The 20,681-nt window shown below is 60.4% G+C and overlaps 6 protein-coding genes across 6 annotated transcripts in view; all 6 read left to right on the top strand.

The window, feature by feature from the left end:
* Positions 1 to 184: 184 nt before the first annotated feature.
* Positions 185 to 7,762, top strand: LMJF_36_3340 (uncharacterized protein; the record flags this gene model as incomplete). The annotated part of the gene is made up of 1 exon (XM_001686862.1): positions 185 to 7,762. The coding sequence occupies one exon, from the start codon at positions 185 to 187 to the stop codon at positions 7,760 to 7,762; it is 7,578 nt and encodes a 2,525-aa protein (XP_001686914.1).
* A 1,280-nt stretch (positions 7,763 to 9,042) lies between these two features.
* On the top strand, positions 9,043 to 10,269 carry LMJF_36_3330 (conserved hypothetical protein; the record flags this gene model as incomplete). Its single annotated transcript, XM_001686861.1, has 1 exon — positions 9,043 to 10,269. One exon carries the CDS (start codon positions 9,043 to 9,045, stop codon positions 10,267 to 10,269), a length of 1,227 nt encoding a protein of 408 aa, XP_001686913.1.
* A 1,285-nt stretch (positions 10,270 to 11,554) lies between these two features.
* LMJF_36_3320 (conserved hypothetical protein) lies at positions 11,555 to 12,019 on the top strand (the record flags this gene model as incomplete). The annotated part of the gene is made up of 1 exon (XM_001686860.1): positions 11,555 to 12,019. The coding sequence occupies one exon, from the start codon at positions 11,555 to 11,557 to the stop codon at positions 12,017 to 12,019; it is 465 nt and encodes a 154-aa protein (XP_001686912.1).
* A 1,264-nt stretch (positions 12,020 to 13,283) lies between these two features.
* LMJF_36_3310 (putative actin-like protein) lies at positions 13,284 to 14,507 on the top strand (the record flags this gene model as incomplete). Its single annotated transcript, XM_001686859.1, has 1 exon — positions 13,284 to 14,507. The coding sequence occupies one exon, from the start codon at positions 13,284 to 13,286 to the stop codon at positions 14,505 to 14,507; it is 1,224 nt and encodes a 407-aa protein (XP_001686911.1).
* A 1,415-nt stretch (positions 14,508 to 15,922) lies between these two features.
* LMJF_36_3300 (conserved hypothetical protein) lies at positions 15,923 to 18,382 on the top strand (the record flags this gene model as incomplete). Its single annotated transcript, XM_001686858.1, has 1 exon — positions 15,923 to 18,382. The coding sequence occupies one exon, from the start codon at positions 15,923 to 15,925 to the stop codon at positions 18,380 to 18,382; it is 2,460 nt and encodes an 819-aa protein (XP_001686910.1).
* Positions 18,383 to 20,651: 2,269 nt separating this feature from the next.
* Positions 20,652 to 20,681, top strand: part of LMJF_36_3290 (conserved hypothetical protein) — a gene marked incomplete at both ends in the record, with an annotated part of 831 nt that continues 801 nt past the window's right edge. The window contains one exon of the mRNA XM_001686857.1: positions 20,652 to 20,681. This exon is cut by the window's right edge and continues 801 nt beyond it. Coding sequence (XP_001686909.1) covers positions 20,652 to 20,681 — 30 coding nt within the window.

The raw sequence follows: 20,681 nt of genomic DNA, 5'->3' as shown, positions 1-20,681 counted from the left end.
GGAGCGTGCGCCATAGGCATGCGGAGACTCGGTTGGCACACGCATACATACATCCATACCTAATCTCCCTAGAAAAGGCGCGTCCATACGTATTTAGCTGCTCCTTTCTCCGCCCTGCCCACGCACACGCGCCGGCAGCAGCAGCAGCACAGAAAGTGAGCGAATCCCTTTTTTTCTTGTTTTGATGTCGTCTTCTCGCGAATTTATCACGACGGGCGGAGGGCCAGCGCCGATTTCTCGACGGTGCGTGGCGACGCTGCACGTTCTCTTCTTTGTGCTCGCCACCATCAGCGCTGTGAGCCTGCGAGCCCCGATATGGCTGATTGGGGGCCTTGTTTACTGCAGCAAGCACCGTAACGCACTCACTGGCCAGCACCTCTTTCCTTTGCGCCTCTGGCAAGTGTTACTTGCCTCCTTGGTGACCTCGGCAGTGTGCAGCCTTGTCGCCAACTTGGTCACAACGCTGCAGCGCAACACAGCATGGGTGCAGAAGGCCGTATGGAGAACCCTCTACCCTCTTTGGGCTCTCCTCGGCGTCCAGCAGTGGGACGCCGCGGATTACGTCAACACGATCGTGTGGCCAGGAGCCACAGCCGTAGTCCTGGGGGCATATCTGTTAATCCTGAAGCGCACTCTCGCCGGTCGTGTTCTCTCTCGTAATGACGCCATGCGCGCGGTGCAGGACAGGCCGGTACCTTCAAGCCTCCTTCCTCGCTGGGCAGGCATGGCGCTGGCTGCTCATCGCCCCGCAGCTAAGCCGTTGCTGTCGCTCTTTAGCTGGGCCGCCGCTTGGACCGCTGAGCCGAGTCTGGTCGGCTTGTGTCTAGAAATTTTCACCTTTGTGTTCGTAGCGGCTTTCCTGTACGTCGAGCACCGCATCCGGAAACCGCCGCGCCGCGCGGTGCAGAGCGGGAAGGGGGCGCAGCGCCGCATTCCCCACGCATTCGGGACCGCCGTCGCGGTGGTTCTCGTGGGTGTGTGTGTAACCCAGAACAGCGCCTTTTTCTTTTTCACGAATGCGCGCGGTGACTGGTGCAGGCTGCTCGGCATGGGCCCCGCCGCCTTGGACACTGTTGCAGGCCTTCGCTACGCGATGCAGATGGTAGGCATGGCAGGCGTCTTCCTCGGCGCAGCATTTATGCACCACGGCACGGAATCTTCGGAGAGCACCTTACCCGACAGCGGTGCCGATGCGGCGGTGCCAGCTAGCGGAGAGGCCACTCCCCTGCTCGCCGCCATGGATCAGCGGGTGCTGGCCACCCCGGCGCCCGACGCTTCTTTGCCATCGACGTCCGCACGTGGCGAAGGGTTGCCCAATCGTCACCGACGGACACCACAAGTGGTTGCCATTGTTTGTATAACGGCTCTCCTCGCGTACGCTGTCTACTACCCCAGTCTCGTCTCGACGGCTGTGTGGCTGCTCCACCTTTGCTGCTGCGCTGAAGGGCTGGTACAGAATCCGATGGCACCACCTTCGGCGCACCGTATCGCCATCGCTTGTGTACTGGCCGTGCTGTGCTGCACGATTCTCGTTCAGTACGTGTTTCAAGCGTTGGCGGGCAATCCGCGCACCGCGGCATGGGGGCAGTGGTCACCAGCAAGGCCCGCATACCCGGACGATGGTTGCGCTGTCGGTGCGCAAGTTGTCGCGGAGCATCTCATCGCCCTCCTTTTCGGAGTATACGTGAGTATCGCAGGTGTGAGCGATACCGGCGGCGGCGGCAACAGCGCCCGCGAGGGTGCAGAGCCCGCTGCGCCGCCGCGGTCGTCGCTTGTAAGCCGCGTGGGGTTCTCTACCGAAGCGAACGCGCATTTCTCAGACTCTGTGCAGGTGACGTGGCTGCGTGCACAGCTGAGCGACGCCGCGGGAGACCAAAAGCAGATGCGTTATTTGTTTCAAGTTGCCGTGGGGCGCTCGCCGCGCACCATCGAGCTCGACGCCATCTGCTTAGCTGCCGCGCAACAGTCAGGCGGCTCCTCGCCTATCGCTTCGCGAGGGGGCCTCACGGTGGAGGAGGTGACCCAGCTCCTCGTTAGTGGCCCCTTTTACACCTACGCTGTCATCCTCTGTATGTTTGTTCTGGGCACCAGCAGCGTCTCCATGGACCTTCTCCATGCCACGTGTCTGGTGGTGTCACTCGGCGTCAGCGTGATCGGCGGCAGCGCCATGCTATACCGGCGGGTGCGCTCGGTGCCGCCGATGTGTGTGGCCGTTGTTGTCGGTGTGCAGCTTTGCTACACCGTCTTTGCCGCCGGCGACGAAAAGCAACGACAGCAGCCGCATCAGCTCATTCCCAGGGGAGCGCAGCCGTCTTTTCTCAAGGCCGCTCTGGGCAACTACGTGAGTCTCACTGCCCTTACGTGGGAAGACTGTGCGCCGTACCTCTGCGCCCAGCTTGTGCTCATGTGGTGTAGCCGGTACACCCCAAAGTGGCTCACCAACTGGACACACATCGCGCAGTGCCTTGCGTTCCGCTGTAGCTGGGCACGCTTCATCCGCACGGTGTACCAGGTCGCTGGCGCCGTGGTACTCGCGTGGATCGTCCTGCTGCTGCCGAGGAGTGCAAGCGTCACGGGGCTTATCCTTCTTCTCTTTACTGTGGCCCTCCTGCAGCACCTGCGGCTGCACAGACTCGCGTATGTGTGGCGCCGCTTTTTCGTTGTGGGCTACTGCGGGGTGGTGCTCATGTGCATGCTGACAGCGGAGTTCCAGCCTGTGCAGCCGCGGCTCTGGCGACTCCTGCGCGCGCTCGGATGCCCGCCAGGATCGGAGGGGCGCTGTGCGCAAGACATCGGCCTCCCCGCCGACTCCGCCATGTGGCTCACACCGCTCTCCATTCCTTGGTGGCTGATCATTGTGCTCGCGACGGCCACCGCGAGGCTACATCCACTACCGAGCTCGCTGCCATCCTCACTGGCTGCAGCTCCCGCCACCGGTGTACCAGAGGCGTCGACGCCCTGGTTTTGGCGGGCACTTGTGTGGTGGCCGAAGGTGCTTTCCGATGTGCTCTCCATAGCTATTCTCGCCGGTATGGTCCACGCTGCCTTGCAGCGGCCGAGCATTCTGGCGGCGCTCTACTTGGTTGGTCCGGGACTCGGAGTCTTCCCTTGCTGGACCTTAGGCGTGGCTGCCGTGCACGCTGCACTGCAGTGTGTATACCAGCTGTGGTTCTCGCCCGGCTGGCTCGATGCGCAGACGCGGCTTGGTGTATCTCCAGCACAGCTTCTCGGCCTTTGGAGGCCCCTGTCTGCGATGGGCTCTACCCCGAACCTTCCATCTACGTTGGTCGTTGCAGCAGCTCCGCTGCTGGTTGGTGTCGCTCAATCCCTGCAGCTGCAGTGCGCGTTGCTGGCTCGGCGGAGAGAACGCGACACGGTGGCCGCTTGTCCGGGACGGGTAAGCATGTGGTGCCGGCTGCAGCGGACATGCGCGACGCACCTCTACATGCTGCTGCTCTGGGTGCTGCTGTACCTCACCCAAAAAATCGCCCTGGGGTGGGGGGTTGGTGTGCTGATCATGATGGTGTGGATTTCGGCGGAAGTGCGAAGCTGCGGCGTGCTGCAGCGGCGGCGCTGGCTCTTTGCTGCGTGCGGGTCGGCCACTTCTGTTCTGATGGTGCTGGCCTACTTGCTACACTGGCTACATACAGTATTCCCTTGGTGGAGTGCACTTGCCATGTATCCGTATTTGTTTGGCGGCTCCATTAACGAAGACAAGACGATGACGGCGCTGCAAAGCGTGTGTTGCGCTGCCGCCGCGGCGTGCGTGGTGCTCCGAGTCAGCAGCGGGGCGCCACGTGGCAACGAAAGTGAGCATCTCCTTTGCCATAGCCACACCCCGAGCTTCCTGGACTGGTTGCGGCGCCATTCCGGGCAACTGCGCGAGAACCACGAAGACATTTCCGCGTCGCTGTCTGAGATGCCGCCTGACGAAATACGTTACTTTTTCAGGGACGTCGCTGGCGTGTTTCACTGCGACGAAGAAGTTGCCGAGGAGGCTGACACGTCGCCCCTCTCGAGAGGCCCAGCTCCGCGACGCAACGGCGGTGTCGTTGTGAGCGTAGTGCGCCTGATGCCGCTGGTTGCATGTGGCTCCGTTGCCGTCGGCTCTGCCACGGCGTCGCCTCCCTGTGTGCTACGTGCGGCGCTGCTTCTCGCTGGCCTGTGTTTGGCGGTGCGACACCCGCGTTTGCACTGGAGCTGTTGGCGGTGGTGGCGTCTGACCGTCGCCCTCTACGCCCTACTTCCGCTTATCGCCTTGGTCGCTGCCTGTCCTTGCGTGCGCGACGCCATACCAAAGCTTCCACCCTGGGTGGGGCTGCTGATTGGGTGGTCCGTGGATGCCTCACACGTGGACGGAAATGCGCTCGTCTTCTCCCACTGGCACGTCATGCTTTTCTTGTGTCTGTGGCTGCAAAGTTGCGTGTACAACTGCCCACAGTCCGGCACGGCACTGCTGCGTCAGCAGGGCGAGGAGCGACTGCTGAGTGAGACGCGGCATGCCGCCCTGCAGCGGCAGCTGCTGTCGCACATGGCGAATGCAACCGAGAAGACGGTGCGTGTGGACCAGGAAGTATGTTCGTACCTCAATGCGCTGCGCGCCGGCGATGACATGGTTTTTACCTGTCAGGTATGTCAACGGAGAAGCTCCGAGCACGTCGAGGAGAACGGTGACGAACATGACAGTGATGCTGAGAGAGTGAGGGTGTCGATGCCGTCGCCGCCGTCTATGACGCCAGTGCTGGAGCCGGAGGAAGTGAACAAGGTGCTGGACGACGCAGTAGAGCTGCCGAGACCTCCCCTGACGTTTCCCGCCGCGGCCGGCAGGAACAATGTCCCAACGCCGTCTTACGACCAGGCGCAGCCACCCCTGTTGCGGTGCTGGCAGCAGCGGTGTGTGCTGTGGTTACGATGGATATGCGACAAGCTGGCAGCGTGCACCTACCACCCCTCCGAGTATCGCCTCTCCGCTGTCGTCGCCGACTCCTCCACGTCGACACTTTGGCTGCTCAGCCAGTACGCTCTGCGCGCCGCGGCGCAAGTGGTGCTGCGGCACACCTCTTTCGCCCTGCTTGGCTGCTCAGTCGTGAACTCACTCCTCACTGGCTGCTTATGGGAACTCATTGGGCTGTGCTACGTGGTGCAGGTGGCTCTTGCCTACCACCCCCACCCCCCGCGCGTGGTGTACAAGGCGCTTGGGGTGTATCTCGGGACGGGGATGCTACTGAAGGAGGCGGCCTCGATGTGGACATTTTTCGGCAACGCGAACCCTTCCCTCATCACCGCACTCTCTTGGATACTGCTGCCGTTAAAGGGACAGGGCCGCAGCAGCCGTAACAGCAATCAGATGTGGGCCAATGTGCCTTACTCGCGCGGCGCCCTGCGCTACGACATGCTTTGGATGGATCTGGTGACGATAGGGGTAATCGTGCTATACGATCGTGTGTGCATCATCCACGGCGTTCATGTAGAGCGGGATCAGCAGCAAAGCATGGAGCGCGACAGATCCGACGTGATGGTCATGCTGGAAGGCCCGGCGTCGTCGGCTGGAAGCGCGTCGCTGTCCAACAGCATCACAGCAGCGACGACATTACTGCCTTCGCCATCTTTTCTCCTCCTGACGCCGATTTCGCATGGCACTAGCATCATCGGCGCCTTTCGCGCCCTGGTGGCCGATTATTGCCAAAACCTCCTCACTGTGCCGGGTGTTGGCGAGGACTGGTACATCTTCTACACCTCTGTCGACTCGCTGGCGCTGCTCATGGTCGCTGTCTACTACAGCCGCATCGCCGGCAGCAACAATGGAACGCTGCAGGACCACGTGCAGAACAACTTGCTCCCCGGTCCGATGGCGTTGCTGATATGCGTGAGCGTACTGCAGCTTGTCATGGACCGCATGCTGTACGTGCAGCGCTCCATGCGCCTGAAGGCGCTCGCCAACGGCGTGTGCGCCATCTCGTACACCGTTTTTTACTGGTGGTGGCGGAACGCGGTGACGGTGTCGGAGCACGCCACCGGAAACGTGTACTTCGCCCTCAAAGTTGTGGCTCTGGTGCTCTCGGTGACACAAGTATGCCGCGGCTTCCCAGTGCACCGCCGCCGCCACATCTTTACGACCCACCTAGGCAGCCTCCTCAGCTACAGCTTCACGGTCTATCGCTCGCTTCCATTTCTCTGGGAGCTGCGTACGCTGGTGGACTGGACAGTGTTGCGGACGTCGCTGAGTCTGCAGGAGTACCTGACCGTGGAGGACATCTACGTGTACATATACCAGTGCCGGGATCGCTACCTGGAAAAGCACCGCAACAACGAAAAGCTTGGTGACGCGGTGGCGCCGCTCTCCAAGTGGTCATTTGGTGTGAGTCGCCTCGCCCTCGTCCTGTTAGCCCTGCTGGGGCCTCTGCTCTACTATTCCACCTACAACCCGTCCACCGTGGCAAACAGCGCCACACAGCTCAATTTTCAGCTCTCCTTCTTTGGCACCTACGACTTCTTCGCGACCACGGTGCGCGACAACGTCACGACGCCAGAGGGATGGTGGACGTGGATTGAACGGACCCGCCCCACGCTCGGCTCGTATGGCTTCATGGCCGAGGGGAAGACTGTGCAGCTGATGGAGTTCACGTCATGCAGTAGCAGCTTATGGATGGCCAGCCCACAGGCCGTGCGCCAGGTACTGGCCGGCCTCCGCGCAGCAGCGTCAAACGCGTCCAGCGCATACATGCTGCAGACGCTGGAGGTTTCTCGCAGCGTGAGCAGCACGGACGCTGCGATGGCGGCGTCGCTGGTGAACCACTGGCCGATTCCCCAGGACACCGCGCAGGACCTGGTCGCCATCCTGGAGCGAGAAACCAGCGGCGCCAGAGGGGCAGCGGTGGTGGACTCTGAGAACAGCAGCAGCAGCGTGGTGGTCGGCTCTGCTTCTCTGCCCTTCTTCTACAGCCCATTTGTCTTCAACCGCGCCAGTCGGATCGACAAACTTACGACGAGCCTGCACTTCCCCCACCGCAACCAGCACAACTGCACGCTCGAGCTGAACCACGGCACGGATATCACTCTCAACTCACGGGTGCGCTACTGGTGCCTGCGCTGCGCACCACTCTTCCCAGAGGGCAACATCCCGTCTGAGAACTCGAGCAGCGCGGCCGAGTGGCGGTGTCTGACGACCGGTGAGGGGTGTGACGACTTCAACTACGAAGACGCCGCCGGCGGTAGTGGCAGCCGCACCGTGCAGGCGTCACTCGCCGCACAAATGAATAGCGGCGTGACGGCGAAGCAGGTGTCCGTGTACATGGTCATCATCTCCGACACGGTGGTCATGGGCATCTCTTTACTGAAAGGCATCGGCATCGTAGCCCTCTACACCACGTTTGTCTTGGCCCTTGGTCGGCTGCTGCGTTCCGTGCTGACAAATCAAACGAGCACCCTGCTCTACTCTAATATGGCCAACCCGGCCGCCCTGCAGAACATGGTGCGGTGCATGGAAATGGCTCGAGAGTATGGCGACCTGCGGCTTGAGCACACCATATACCTCGAGCTTGTGGACCTGCTGCGGTCAGCGGAGCGACTGTTCCGTGTAACAGGGCCGCTGCGCTGCATGTACGGGGATGCGGGCCATGAAGACCTGTTCGGGCTGGGGCAGGTACGGCGCCGGAATATTCATCGTAATCCATCAGTCGAGGCACGCGAAGGAGAGGCCGGCGAGGGGCATGGCGACAGTGGCGTGCCGGCAGCTGTGCCGCACCTGGCGCACGGTGGCTAGCAAAGGTCGGTGCTGGAGGCGGAACAAGGGGTAGGAGGGAAGGATGTCTGTAGGTTCAAGCGGGGCAAAAGAGCATTGAAGATGCGCCACGCGTACACTTGCGCAGCGCACCGACGGCCGACCTTTCTCCTTGCCCTTTTCCTTTTGTGCTGCCGTCCTTTTCTATCCCCCTTTCTCTCTTCCCGAACACTGGGGAGGTACACCCTCCCTCCCCTCCCTGGACAGCGTGCACCTCGATAGAGCGGCTCGACCACCAGGGTCGCCAGACGTCTTGTTTGATGTGCTCTGCGCAGGCGCGGGGAAGCAATGCACACCTGAAAGAAAGCCGGATCCATCGCAACGCAACTGGCGACTCTGAGGGCGCTCGTGCTCCGCAGCGGGGAAGGGGGAGGGGGAAGATGTGCGGCACACACACACACACACAGAGATGTGCATCTCCGCCTATGGAACTGCTTCTTTTCGTTGCGGCTCTGATTTCTTTCTTTTCGTGTTTTGCTTGTTTCTCTTCAGCGCTCTCTGTCTCGGACTGTCTCTCTCTCTCTCTCTCTCTTCCTCTCCGCTCGCTGCTTGCTTGTGTATGTTTATGCTTTTGTGTGGGTGTGGGTGTGTGTATGTCTTTATCTGCTCGCTCGCCTTTTTTTTTTTCGGTGGCCTCCTCTCCGTAGCTAGTGGCCGCTGCAGCTGCGTTCCAAATGCAACGTCCGCCTCGATTACTGCCCATCGGTGCTTCGCCTTGAGCTCTCTCCAGCAGAGGGGAGGGGGGCAGCAGCGTTTCTTGCAGGCGGGTGCTCAAACAGCGGCAGACGCCCTCTTCCTCGAGCCAGCGCATTCGCCTTCCAAGAAGGAAGCAAGAGGGAGAGCTAGGTGGCCAGTCCAGAGGCTGGTAATCGGAGAATGGCGAAAGGAAGGAGCTCCTCCATGACCGCCACGTCAGCGATGCCGTACTCACCACTCCTTCGCTCCTCCCGTCTTCTGTGTGTGATACGGAGCAGCTAAAAAATCATCCTTTACCTCTCCCTCTTGTCTCCTACGAGGCGATTACACTCTTGCACACTCTTACCCACAGGACGTGCACTGCCGTTCTCACCATAGCTCCCTCTCCCCGCGTGTTTATGTGACACCCGCTGCGTGTGTAACTGCGCCCGTGCCGCTTATTTCCCTCTCCTTTGCTGCCCCACTCCACACAGCGACTCACCTCATAGCTGCAGAGACCGTCGCCGGCACGCGCCTCGCGACCTGCATCGCCTCGCTCCCGATCTCTCCGTCTCAGAACACTCGCCATGTCTACCTACGCCAACTCGCAGGCGCGGCTGAACCGCGTTGCGCCACAGCTGCGCCCGGCTGGTGTCCATGGAGACTGGACGGAGGCCACAATGGCGGAGCTGCTGTCCAGCTACAACCCCAACGGCATCATAACGCCGGATCACATCCGCTCTTTTCACCACCGCGGCTGCGACGTCGGTGAGCAGCGGCGCCATTGGGGCCTCGCCAAGGACGCCCCCGTGGACCCGAACATGCGGCACGGCGTGAAGGGTAAGGAGACGGGTGGCGCCGATGCGTGCCTGCGGCCGGAAATGTATGCGGACAAGATGACCGCGCTTCTAGACGCCCAGCTTGAGAGCCAATACCTCAGCAACCGTCGCAAGCCTCTTGGTCACGCCCCGGTGCCCCGGGATCCGGTGCCGGTCCCCTTCGGCGGCTTCGGCATTACGCAGAAGAAGGGCGACTCGACGCAGTCGGTGCTGGCAGGGTATCGTTCTGTGGACGTGCTGCACCCTGCAGGCGAGCAGCTGACGCGCAACTACGACTGGGAAAAAGCTGGCATTGACCCCACCCAACATCGCTTCGGCAAGCCTTCTGCCCGCTCTGACGGCACGACCGCCGCAGCGCTGTTCAACGACTCCGCCACGCAGCTGACGTCTAAGCTAGCGAAGGACTACGAAACCACAGTGGCGAAGGAGCTGGGCAAGTCGAAGCGCTACGGCTTCGATGACCCAGCTGAGTGGGATGAGGAGAAGCGCGGGAGTGTCACCAAGTTCGGCGCAACAGGAACGGCGGCGAGCTACTTTCAGACAGAGCAGCCAACTGTGCGGGAGTTGCTATCGTCCTGGGCACAAACGGCGTCCGGGCCTAGGGCTGATAAAGCCGCTTCCGGCAAGGCTGGCCAGCAAGGCCTCACCGGCTCTGCCGATTCGGCGGTGACCGCTAAGGCCGACGCATCCGCGGCTGCGCCGGTGGCCAGTGGCCCGTCTCTGACCGAGCCACTCAAGGACGAAGCTCGTGCGCACCAGCTGCTGTACCCCTGCCACTACGTCTCCCTCGGGGTGGAGTCGAAGTACTTTGCCGGGGGTCGCCCTCTCGAGGACATCCGCCGGCTCTGTCACAAGTGCAGCTTCGGCTTGTCGGATGCTGACATCGATGCCGTGTTTGTGCTTGTCGCCAAGGGTGGCAGCACGTGCAGCATCGAGGAGTTCAAAAATGCGGCGCGCGCGAGGGGGTACATGTAGAAGATGAAAGGTGCGCACAGTAACGAGTAAGAGCGCCTTTACGCCTGCTGTATACATGAGTCGAGGGAGGTGTGCGCGGGAGGGGAGGGTCGACCCTGGGACCGGAGAGCAGCAGCGCACAGAAGGAAGCCCCCCGCCCCGCCTCCTCTGCGGAGGAGGGAGGGGTGCGTTGCTCTTAGGTGTTGTTCCTACGCGACCTTTCTTGCTCCCTCTCGGCCCTTCTCCGCCCGCATCCTTCATTCACCTGCACAGACGCCTTCGGCCTCTCTTGGTGTGCGCTTCCCCTTCTAGCAATGAATGTTACGTGTGATGTACAAACATGAGCAACACCATCTACGGGGTGGCACAGAAGAGGAGGCGGGAGAGATGTGTGGGAAGAGGGGGAGGCGAGCAGCGCCCCCACACACACGCGCTTGTGTGTGTGTGTCCTCTATCCTGCATGCTTTCCTTTTTCGTTCTTTCTGCTTGTTTCGACCCCTTTTCGTGTTCTCCTCCTCTCAGTGCATAGAAAGCAGAAGAAGCAATCCGCATACTCACCTGCAAACAAGTTGTCAGCGAAGTCACTTCGACTGCACAATCCGTCTGTGTGTGTGAAAAGCTGGGTGAGGTAAGTGGGAACAAGGGAGGGACACGCAGACTTGCGCGCGTGGGCGGCACGCCACCATCCACCCCCATCGCGCGCGCACACACACACGGGTGAGTTTACACGCACGAATGGAAAGGTTTGACAGCAATGGCCGATGCAGTACTTGGGAAGAAGCTTTACCAGGAGCTCAACAACTTCACCGACGTGTGCGTCGAGCTGTTCAAGTGTGCTCGCCTCCGACTACCCTCACCTCTCTTTCTCAGAGAGATGCTACGCTATTTTTTCCCCTTCGCTGTCTCTACTCATCTCCCGCGCCCCTTTCCCATAGCCGTCAAGATCGATTCGCTCGTGTGTGAACGCAGTGGCGTACGCCATCCACCACGCCGTCTCTGTAGCCTCTCTCTGCCCCCTCCCCACCCCCACTCATCATCCTTCGCAAAGTACCTTTAGCATCTAGACTGCCACATCACGAAGGAAAGGCGAGTCAGCGCCTCTGTGTAGCCTTTGTGATCTCTTTTTAGGACGTAGTGCAGCCAATATATGGCCTAGTGTGGGTGCATCCCTTCCGAGCTTACGTGTTGTTCTTCCGCCTGGACCTCATATCAACACCTACGTATTGCTTCTACTGCGTTCCCCCTTCCTGCTGTAGTCCTTAGTAACCTCCTTCCCCCCCCCTCCCCCTCCCCACTCACTCACACCATGCTCCGTCGATCCGCTGGCCGGTACATGAAACCGTTTTTGCATGCATTCTCCCCTGGTGCACGTGCGTCCGAGAAAGGAATGCTGTACCGCAACAGCTATATGAACGCGCACGCCCAGGTCGCCTCGATCCAGAGTACGCACCGAACACGAAGAGAGCGGACAATCTTCTTGTTGCTGCTGCTGCCCGATCAAGTGTTTATGTGCATCATAGTATTCGCCACTGGTTGTGTGGCGGTGGCGGTTTTGTTCCGCCAGCAGCCTTTCAGCACCAACTTAAACAAAGACCGCTGGCTTTCCGGTGGCATGAACCCACATGAGCAGTACGAGCGCAACGCCACCATGTCGCAGATCTTCGAGATGCACAAGGAGGCCATCGACAACACGCGCGCTGAGCTCACGCGGCCACAGGTCTTTAGCGCACCCAGTGGCTATCATAGCCCCTCCGGCGTGTACACCCCCTAAGGGAAGGAGTCGTGAAGGCGTATTGAAAAAGATGGGATAGCGGTAACGAACTAGCGGGTGCGCTTCTGAGGGCGACGACGCTCCCCTGACCCCTTACCCTGTCCCCCTCCCCCTTCTCTCCTCTGCTTCCCGTGCCCTTGGTGATGTGCGCTGGGGCGGGTCTCCTCTTTTGCTTTTGCTCTTTATCTGTTTTCCTTGTGTGTGTGTGTGTGTAGATGTGGGTGTGGGTGGGTGAGTCATGCGCTGATTCTTCCCCGCTCCCTGCCTTATGCTGTAGCGAGGAGAGTATGTGTATCTCCGTGCACGCGTCTGTTAGGTTATGTGGTCTCACCTAGATGCCTTATTGTGTGCTGAGTCCCGGGCTGAGGTGGAGATCAGCGTGGCACACCAGCGTAGGTGAGCATCATTTATGAACGAGGTTAGGGCGATGGGGTGAGGGGAGGAAAGAACCCGTGCGCTGTCGGCGCCCTTCCCCTTTCGCTCCCTCCTTTGGCGTGTTCGTGGACTCTTGCTCTTCTTTGCCTCTTCCTCGTTTCCCTAACAGCGTATGGCTGCGTGATGACAGAGCGGGGCAGGTCCATGTTACTCCGTCGTGCTTCTTCGGCAATGCAAGCAGCAACGGAAACGGGGGGGGGGGCAGGCGAGTGGGGCGACCTGTGCGAGTTGTCTACCGCGACAGCTCGACGTTGTCAGCTACGCGCACAGTAGAAGAAGCGGGAGAAGCAGCCTCTCGAGCTGCTTCCTGTTTTGCTGAGCTCTCTTTCCTCTTCCCTCACCGTCTCCCCCTCTATGTCTACCACCCACTGCGGAAGGAATGCGTGTATCGGAAAAAAAAAACAGAAAACTGCTTGCCGTGACGAATGAGCGTGCGCACGGCCTCTTGTTGCCCTGCCCCACATTCTCACGTCGTCTTTCTCACCTCTAGGGGGGCGGGGGAAGGGATGAAGAAGTTTTTCCTCCTATTCCGCGGCTGTGTGGTGTGCGCCTCCTCCAGCACCCTCCGTCACCCCACTCCCCACCACCAACACTCGGTCTACTCTCCCATCATCATCACTACCACCTCCGTACCTCTGCCCGCACTTTATATTTAACGTGTTGGTCCCCTTTTTTCCTTTGGCTCTTGTTGATCTTTCTACATCATGTGTGCGTGGACACTCGCCCGCCAGTGTGCGAATCCTTGTTGCATCCCCTCCAAGCAACTTCACTGTTGTTCACGTATTCTCTTCACTTCGTCGTTCGTGACGCTCGACTAGACAGTGCCATCATGACCGGTGTCTCCGCTAGCATACAGAGCGTGGTGGTGGACGTTGGCACGCGCAACACTCGTGTAGGCTTCAGCGGTGAGGAGGCACCCCGTACGATGCTCCGCAGCTGCGTAGGGCTTCCTGGCACGAGGCGGCCGCGCCCGACGCTCCTCCAGCACCCATTCGACATTGCAACTGGCGATGCAGCCTACAACGACGGCGGCCTTCTGTCGCTCACGTACCCCGTGAGAGCCGGCCACGTGTGTGACTATGACGCGCTCGAGAAGCTTCTATTCTATGCACTCGTGGAGGAGGCCCGCGTCACGCCAGACACATCGCCGTTTCTCTTTCTGGTGCCCGCTGATCAAACGCGACTCGACAGAGAGCGCCTCTGCGAGCTGCTGTTCGAGTCCTTTAACATTCCTCTCGCCGGGTTGCTGACGAACACGGCGGCCACACTCTACTCGAGTGGGCGCACGAGAGGGTTGGCGCTTGACAGTGGCGCCGGCCGCACCTGCGTCGCAGCAGTAGAGGAGGGGTACACCTTAGCACACTCGGTGCGGTCGTCCTCTCTCGCAGGCGAGGCGCTGACCGATGAGCTCTTTGCCGCGCTGCGAGCAGGTGGGTACCCGCTCTCCACCGCCGCCGACCGCGGCGTTGTGGAAGCCGCGAAGGAAGCGCTGTGCCGCGTATCCGCCGACGCGAAGGACGAGGAGGCTAGGCAGGTCGGCACGCACTCCCATCCAGACCCCGCCGACGGGTTCATCCTGCCCGATCAGGAGCGCATTTTCCTACTCGAGCACGCCTACAAAGTTCCTGAGGCGCTGTTTGACAGCACGTACCTCACCTACACCACCGCCCTGTCGGCAGAGCGGCCCACCACCCCAACGGGGTACTCGCAGAGCAACCCGATTGTGAAAAAGACGTTAAGTGGTTGGGTAGGCATGCTACGCGATGCCGCCGACGCCGCCCCGCGGATCCTCGAGCAGGCGCTTTACGAGAACGTCGTTCTTGGCGGCGGCAGCACGCTTTTCCCGGGCACGGAGCAGCGCGTGCAGCGAGAGATTGCCGGCATCGCTCCTAAAGGGGTGCGGGCCACCTGCGTGGCGTTCCCAGAGCGTGGGGCGGCTGCGTGGATGGGGGCGTCCATCTGGGGTTGCAGTAGTGTCTTCCCGGACACATGCCTTGCCAAGGCCACGTACGATGAGCAGGGCAGCAGCGTCGTGCATCTTTACACACAGTAGGCGGCAGCGCGGCGCAGACCAGACGGCAGCTACCCCGCCATCCAAATGAGGTCACAAGCAATACCTGCTTCCATGTACACCGCACAATCACGCACACACACACACACACACACAACACTGCTGTCTCACTACTACGAGAGCAACACACGTGTTGGCCCTTGCAGGCACAGCAAGAGGCAGTCGTCGCTCTATTTCCCCGTCTTGTGCCCCCCCCCGCATGTAAACCACGCCGATCCTTTTTCTTTTTGGTTTCTTTGCTGTCTTTCCTTTTTCTCTCCTGCTCTACGAGGTGAAGAAAGATGCCATGTGGTTGTCTGCATGTGTGTGTGTGTGTGTGTGTGTGTGTGTCGCACGCACATACATACACGAGTGCCGTTCCAGCCCACGGTGCTTATGGGCATAAGGAAACAGGAAACTACGAAAAAAAGGAGGATGAGATATAGTGGTGTGTGCCCCACGCTGACGCGGCGGCGCTTCTGGCTGTGTAAGTGCGCGCGCGAGTCGCACAGCTTTTTGCATGTTTGCGTCCATGCAAGCAGCGAGCAATAGGCCCTACATGCTGCCACGCGCACATACCGCTGTGTGTGTGTGTTGTGTGTGTTTGGGGGGGGGGAACGCTGTCGTGCGAGAGTGCGGAGGCGATGCCAGACGCACGTGCAGGTGAAAACACGTGCCCCACTGCAAGGTGACGCGACGGTAGGAATTTGTGGAGCTGCGATCGCCGACGTACACGCTTTACCTCAGGACATACAGTGTCTTCCTCCACCTTGCTTTTCGCGTGCAACCCTCCTTGGCTTTGGCTTCGCTATGCTCCCCACCCGTCTCACGAGGATCCGCTTGGTTTTCTCCTCTCCTCCTTTCTTCGCTTCTGCTTTTGTGTATTTTTTTTTGACTATTCTTATCAGGAAGCTCCTCTTTCGTGCACGTCTCATCGGTGTCACTTCGCAGCGCGACGTGTGCGCGGGTTGTTCGTCTCCTTTTACTTTGCGCATGCCAATGATGTAAGCGCATCGCCACACACACGCACACACACCAGCACACCGATAGGTCCACAAAGGGTGCACGAGGGAGGAGCGAGGTTGAACGGAAAAGGGGACTCTTTCATCACCACACTTCTCTGCTTCTCTATACTCTTGTTGTTTAAGCTTGCCAGCAGCCGTGCGCGTGTGTGTCTGTGTACGGGCGTTAGCCCTCAGGAACGTAACCGTAGGAGGGTGGCGTCGTGAACGTTTAGGCGGAAGCGCGTGCGGACACTAGAATACGGCGTGACGTGGGAAAGAGAGGGAAGCGGCGACGACGACACGTCTTCTGTAACCGTCTCAGAGGCCACAGCTTCGAGTAAAGGTGAACCCGCTCCCGTGTATTCGCAGAACCCTCTCCTTTTTCTCTTCCTCTAGCTCATCTCAACATCCGCCATGTCTCGTGCCAGAGAAGTCTCGCAGAAGCTCACCTACTATGGGGGCATTACGCTGCCGAACATCCCACGCATCGCTCCAGATGAGAAGAGCCGGCAGAAGTACCTCAGCGAGTACGAAAAGTATGAACCTGAGCTGCGCCGCCATCACTTAGGAGATGCAGAGACAACCAACACTATCGGACTCAAGGACGTTCCACCAGACTTTGATCGAACGATGCCGTCTCTCTTAGACCCCACCGCAGCAGAAGTGGAGTACGAGCGGGCCCGTGAGGGTAGAAAAGCCCGGGCGCTGCGCAAAGGGCACCGCGGCGCCAGCGCCCGGGTAGCCCAAGCCGCCGGGATGGTGAATCCGACACCGCCTGCGCGAAAGTCTGTCTCGCCGCAGCCGTCGCAGATTGCGCTGACAGATGAGGAGCCCGCGCAAAAGGGCACCCCGTCCCCCTCGTCCCCTTCTAGTGCAGCTGGCACGCCCACGACCGCCGCTACAGCGGCTCCGGCAGCGAGTGAAGAAGCTGCGCGACTCACCCCTGTCGAAGCCGACGGAACGCGCACCTGGGATGCAGTGGTGGTCGAGGCCGCACCTGCACACGTGCCTCAGCCGCCCTCAGAACGCTCGCATCCGATGACCGCGACGGCCACGACACCTATGAGTCAGCCTCGGGCACGCACCGCCCCTTCCTTGAAGCCGCAGCAGGATGGCACACGCCTCGGAAAGAGAACCGGCACGTCACCTGCCGCTTCTGCCCGAGCGGCGAAGCCAAAGTCGCGTCCGCGAGCTCAGCCCGAGCGAGCGACGACGCCTGCCACGGCCCCCACCACTCCACGCAGACTCCGCACTCCGTTCGCCGCGCATGAGCCACCTACCGCGGAATCTACGGCGCGTGTGCTGCGTGTGCTGCTCGACCCGCCACAGCAGTACGCCAGCTCCCTCCATCTCGACCTGTCTTCCTTTGACCTCGGGTGGCTGCGGAACGGGCAGGCGGCGCCACGTCACCTCACCACCATCGCAAACCACTTCAACGACAACGGGGCATCGCCACAGCTCCGCATCAACTCACCACGCTCCGTGATCGCTTTCCTGGAGAACGGCGCCTCGCCCAAGGACTGGGACCCGAGAAGCAGTGCCACTTCCGCCTCCGCTGCCGCGCTGGGAGGCGCGACGCAGGACATGGCTGCAGTGCAGGCAGAGGTGCATGAGCACCGCCGCGCGTACGTGCAGGCCCAACGCGATGCTGTGCGCCGCACCCTGCAGGATAGCTACTCGGTGCTCTGCGCCCGTGTCCCTTTCAATGAGCTCGTCGGTTGGTACCGTCGTCTGTGCGAGGCAGACATGCTGGCAGATGCGGCGCTTGCGCAGCAGCATTCCTTGGCAACGGCGGTGCAGCAGCTGCAGGAACGGCAGCGGCAGGTGTTCGAGACCAACAAGATTCGCATGATGCGCCAGATGCAGCAGGCCAAAGAACTGCAGGAGCGTCAGGAAGCCTCGGTGCAGCGGAAACTGCAGGTGGAAGCGGAGGCAGGGGAGCTGCGACGCCAAAAGGCGCTTGAGGAGCAGGAGCGTCGCCGACTGCAGCAGGCCCGCTTAGAGGAGCACCGAGCCGAGCGGCAGCGCCGGGAAGAGGCGTACAAGCAGCTGCTGCAGGCTCGCCTCAACAGGGCAGAGACCTGCAACGCGGAACGTATGGCTGCGCGCGAGAGGCAGCTGCAGGCAATGCAGCAGCGGCGCGAGGCGCAAGAGGCTGAGCGGCTTCGCCGGTTGGAGCGCAGCACGGCGGCGCTCGAAGAGAAGTTTGCCGCAGAAGAGCAGAAACGGCGGGAGAAGGCAGCGAAGCTAGAGCAGCTGCGCGCGGCACGCGAGGCACGACTCGCAGAAGAGCGTCGCGCGCTTGCGGAGAAGCAGCAGCGAGCCGCATACCTGCGAGAAGAAGCGAAACGGCGCTCGGAGGAGGCAGAAGAAGCGGTGCGGCGGGAGGCCCTGCAGCGTCAGCAGCACGCCGAGGAGCGCCTGCGGGAGTTTCAGTCCCGTCGGCACGAAGAGGCCGCGCAGCGGGCGGTCGCAGTGGCGGCGCGCCACGAGCGCTGTAACGAAATCCGCTCCCAGGCGCTGGCGAAGGAGGAGCTGCTCAAGGCGACCGTCGAGGATAAGCACCGTCAAAGCGAGGAGCACCACCGCGAAAGGCAGTCGCGCCAGCTGACCGAATTTATGTGGCGCCGCGAGGCAAACTGGGAGGAGGAGGAGGCCAAGACGTATGCCGTGCTGCAGCTGCAGCGCATCGCCGAGTTCAACAAGCTGCACACCGTCGTTGACCTCTTGGAAAAGCGAAAGGCCGCTAACGCGGTCGTGCGACAGCGTGAACTCATTTGCGAAAAGGTGATGCGCGCTCGTGACGAGTTGCGGGAGGGGCGTGCCGTCTTGAAGCAAGAGGTAGAAAGATCGTCTCAGGAGACGTGGCGGTGAGCAGAGTGGTGTGTGTGCGATGTCATGCAGGCCGCTGCACGGCGTATTTTTTTCGTTGAAGGCACGGCAGCAAGGACGATATCTCTTCCTCGATATTACATTACGCTATCGAGCGTGTGAGAGGTGAAGTGAATCGATTGATCTTCAACTTTTTTGTCTCGGTGGTGCGTTGGTATTTTGTGCGCAGGTGTGTGTGTGCGTGTGCATACCGTTGTCTATCCTTTTCGACCATGTAATCTAGTCTCTCCCAACATGTATTGTGATACACTTTTATCATCTTTTGTGTAGGTACTCGTGTGCACAAGTGTGTGTGTGTGTGTGTGCGTGTCGCGATCTCCTCCCTCCCCCTCATTGTTTTCTTTTCGATCATTGTTCTCGCCTGCTGTCGGAGGCCGGTGACATGCAAGTGAGGGTGTGAAAGCTGCCTTTCCCGTAACCCGGAGATGAAATTGAGGGCAAGGAAATGGAGCAGGTCTCCGTTTTCTTTCAAACGGAAACGGCCTAGGCATCCCCCTCCCTCCCCTTCATGGCCCCCGCAAATCCTTCCGAGGAGGCGGCGAGATGGATGCACATACATGAGCTCGCGGAGTAAAGGAGGAGTGCAACTGCGCTGGAGGAGCTGCTCTCCCTCTTTTTGTGTTGCGCCTATATGTCTGGTGCATCTGCAAGTAGCATCAGGAGGCATTAGCCTCTTCCCCCTCCATCTTCAAGCCTCATCATTTGCTGCTCCATGTCTCTACTCCGCTCTCCGCACGTTGGCCTCTGCCTACCCCCCTTCCTCTATTTCTCGTCCTTCCCTTTTCCACGTGCGCCGCACGTGTTGCCACATCATCCCCATCGCATTTTTTTTCCTTGCTGCCCTCACCGTTTTGGGAAACCGGCTCTCTATCGACGCACATACGCACACACACACACTAAAACTCCTCTGTAGTAGTCCCCCTCGATCCGCTTCTCCCATACCGTGATCATGGAGGAAGATCGTGTCAGTCGGCAGCGTCTGGCAGAGAGAGATGCATCAGACCCCTCAGAACTACCAGGTGACGTGCAGCGCGTCGCACCCGCTTCCGCGCCGACGTCCTCATTTGCAAATATCCAGATGTGTCCAGAAGGGCAACGGTACGGTGATGCGGACCTGGTTCCCGGTGGCAGCCTCAGTGGCAACGGAGGCATGCTGATGAATGAGCGCAACTTCCGAGGACCAGGGATGCCGCACGTCCCCCTTCGTGGTCCGGGGGAGGGTCGGCCAGACCTTGGCTCGGCCGACGGGTACGCCCGGTTCGATCCTATATTTCCTGGCCAGATGCCACCAGGCCGCGGCCGGGGCCGTTTTGGCGTCGGCGGCAGCTGGGGGCAAGGTGCACCAAACCTACCAGGGGAACCAGATAACGACCTCTTCCTGCCTCCGCAGGGTGGCCCCGGTGAACCGTTTGGCGGCCCCGGTGGTGGTCAGTTCGGGCCGCGGCACAGCTGGGGTGGGAACTCCCCGTGGGTTTGAACAACAAACTCGACAGAGCGTAGACGGAAGGAGGCATTCGTTTTTGTTTCGCTGTTGTGAACCGGTGTACCGTGTGTCTCCCGTCCCCCTCTCGTCTTCTCTCCCTCTGCTGTCTTATCGTTCATTACGAAAGGCGCCACCACCCATCCAGGCATGTCTCCTCATCTCCGCGTTGCTCGATTCAGGTTTTTCTTTCGACGGACTCTTTTTTTTTTGCCTTCTCTTCTGCTCACGCGTGTTAGGGAATGGCTGAGTTAGTCGTGTCGTGTCTCTCTCATGCCCCTCGCCTCCGCCCGTTTCGCTCCCTTTTCCCGCATCTATCTTAGTTCTCGCGTCACTCTCTCTCTCTCTTTCGTTGCGGCTGATAGGACTTGTGCTATGCTGAAACGGGGAAACGCAGTACCTTCGTGGTGTCATGCCGCCTTCATTATCTTGGACCGCATTCATGGTGCGCTGACGTGAGCACGCTCAGACCCCCTTCCCTCTACTGTCTGCCTTCCTTCCTGTGACGCATCAGGTGCGGCAAAGCAGCTCCGCGCCCCTTCCTTCTTTTCACGGCCTTTGATCATACCGTCTATTGCAGCGTTCCAGCCCTGCATCCCATCTGCTTCATCCCGCACCCTTCCCGCCCTCTACCCCTGTGCGTTTGTGCGCAATCACAAGGTTCACTCACACCGCTCTCTTGACCTTCGCCAGACACACGCATACGCACCCTTTCTCTTTTTCTCTCCTGTGGCTCGCACCCCGCCACCGGCAGCAGCTGGGGCACGCTAGATGGTTTCGTATCTGGAAGGTCAGGTGACG

Source organism: Leishmania major, chromosome 36 (assembly GCF_000002725.2).
Source record: "Leishmania major strain Friedlin complete genome, chromosome 36".
Classification (NCBI taxonomy): domain Eukaryota; phylum Euglenozoa; class Kinetoplastea; order Trypanosomatida; family Trypanosomatidae; genus Leishmania; species Leishmania major.
This window is presented reverse-complemented; position numbering and strand designations above follow the sequence as displayed.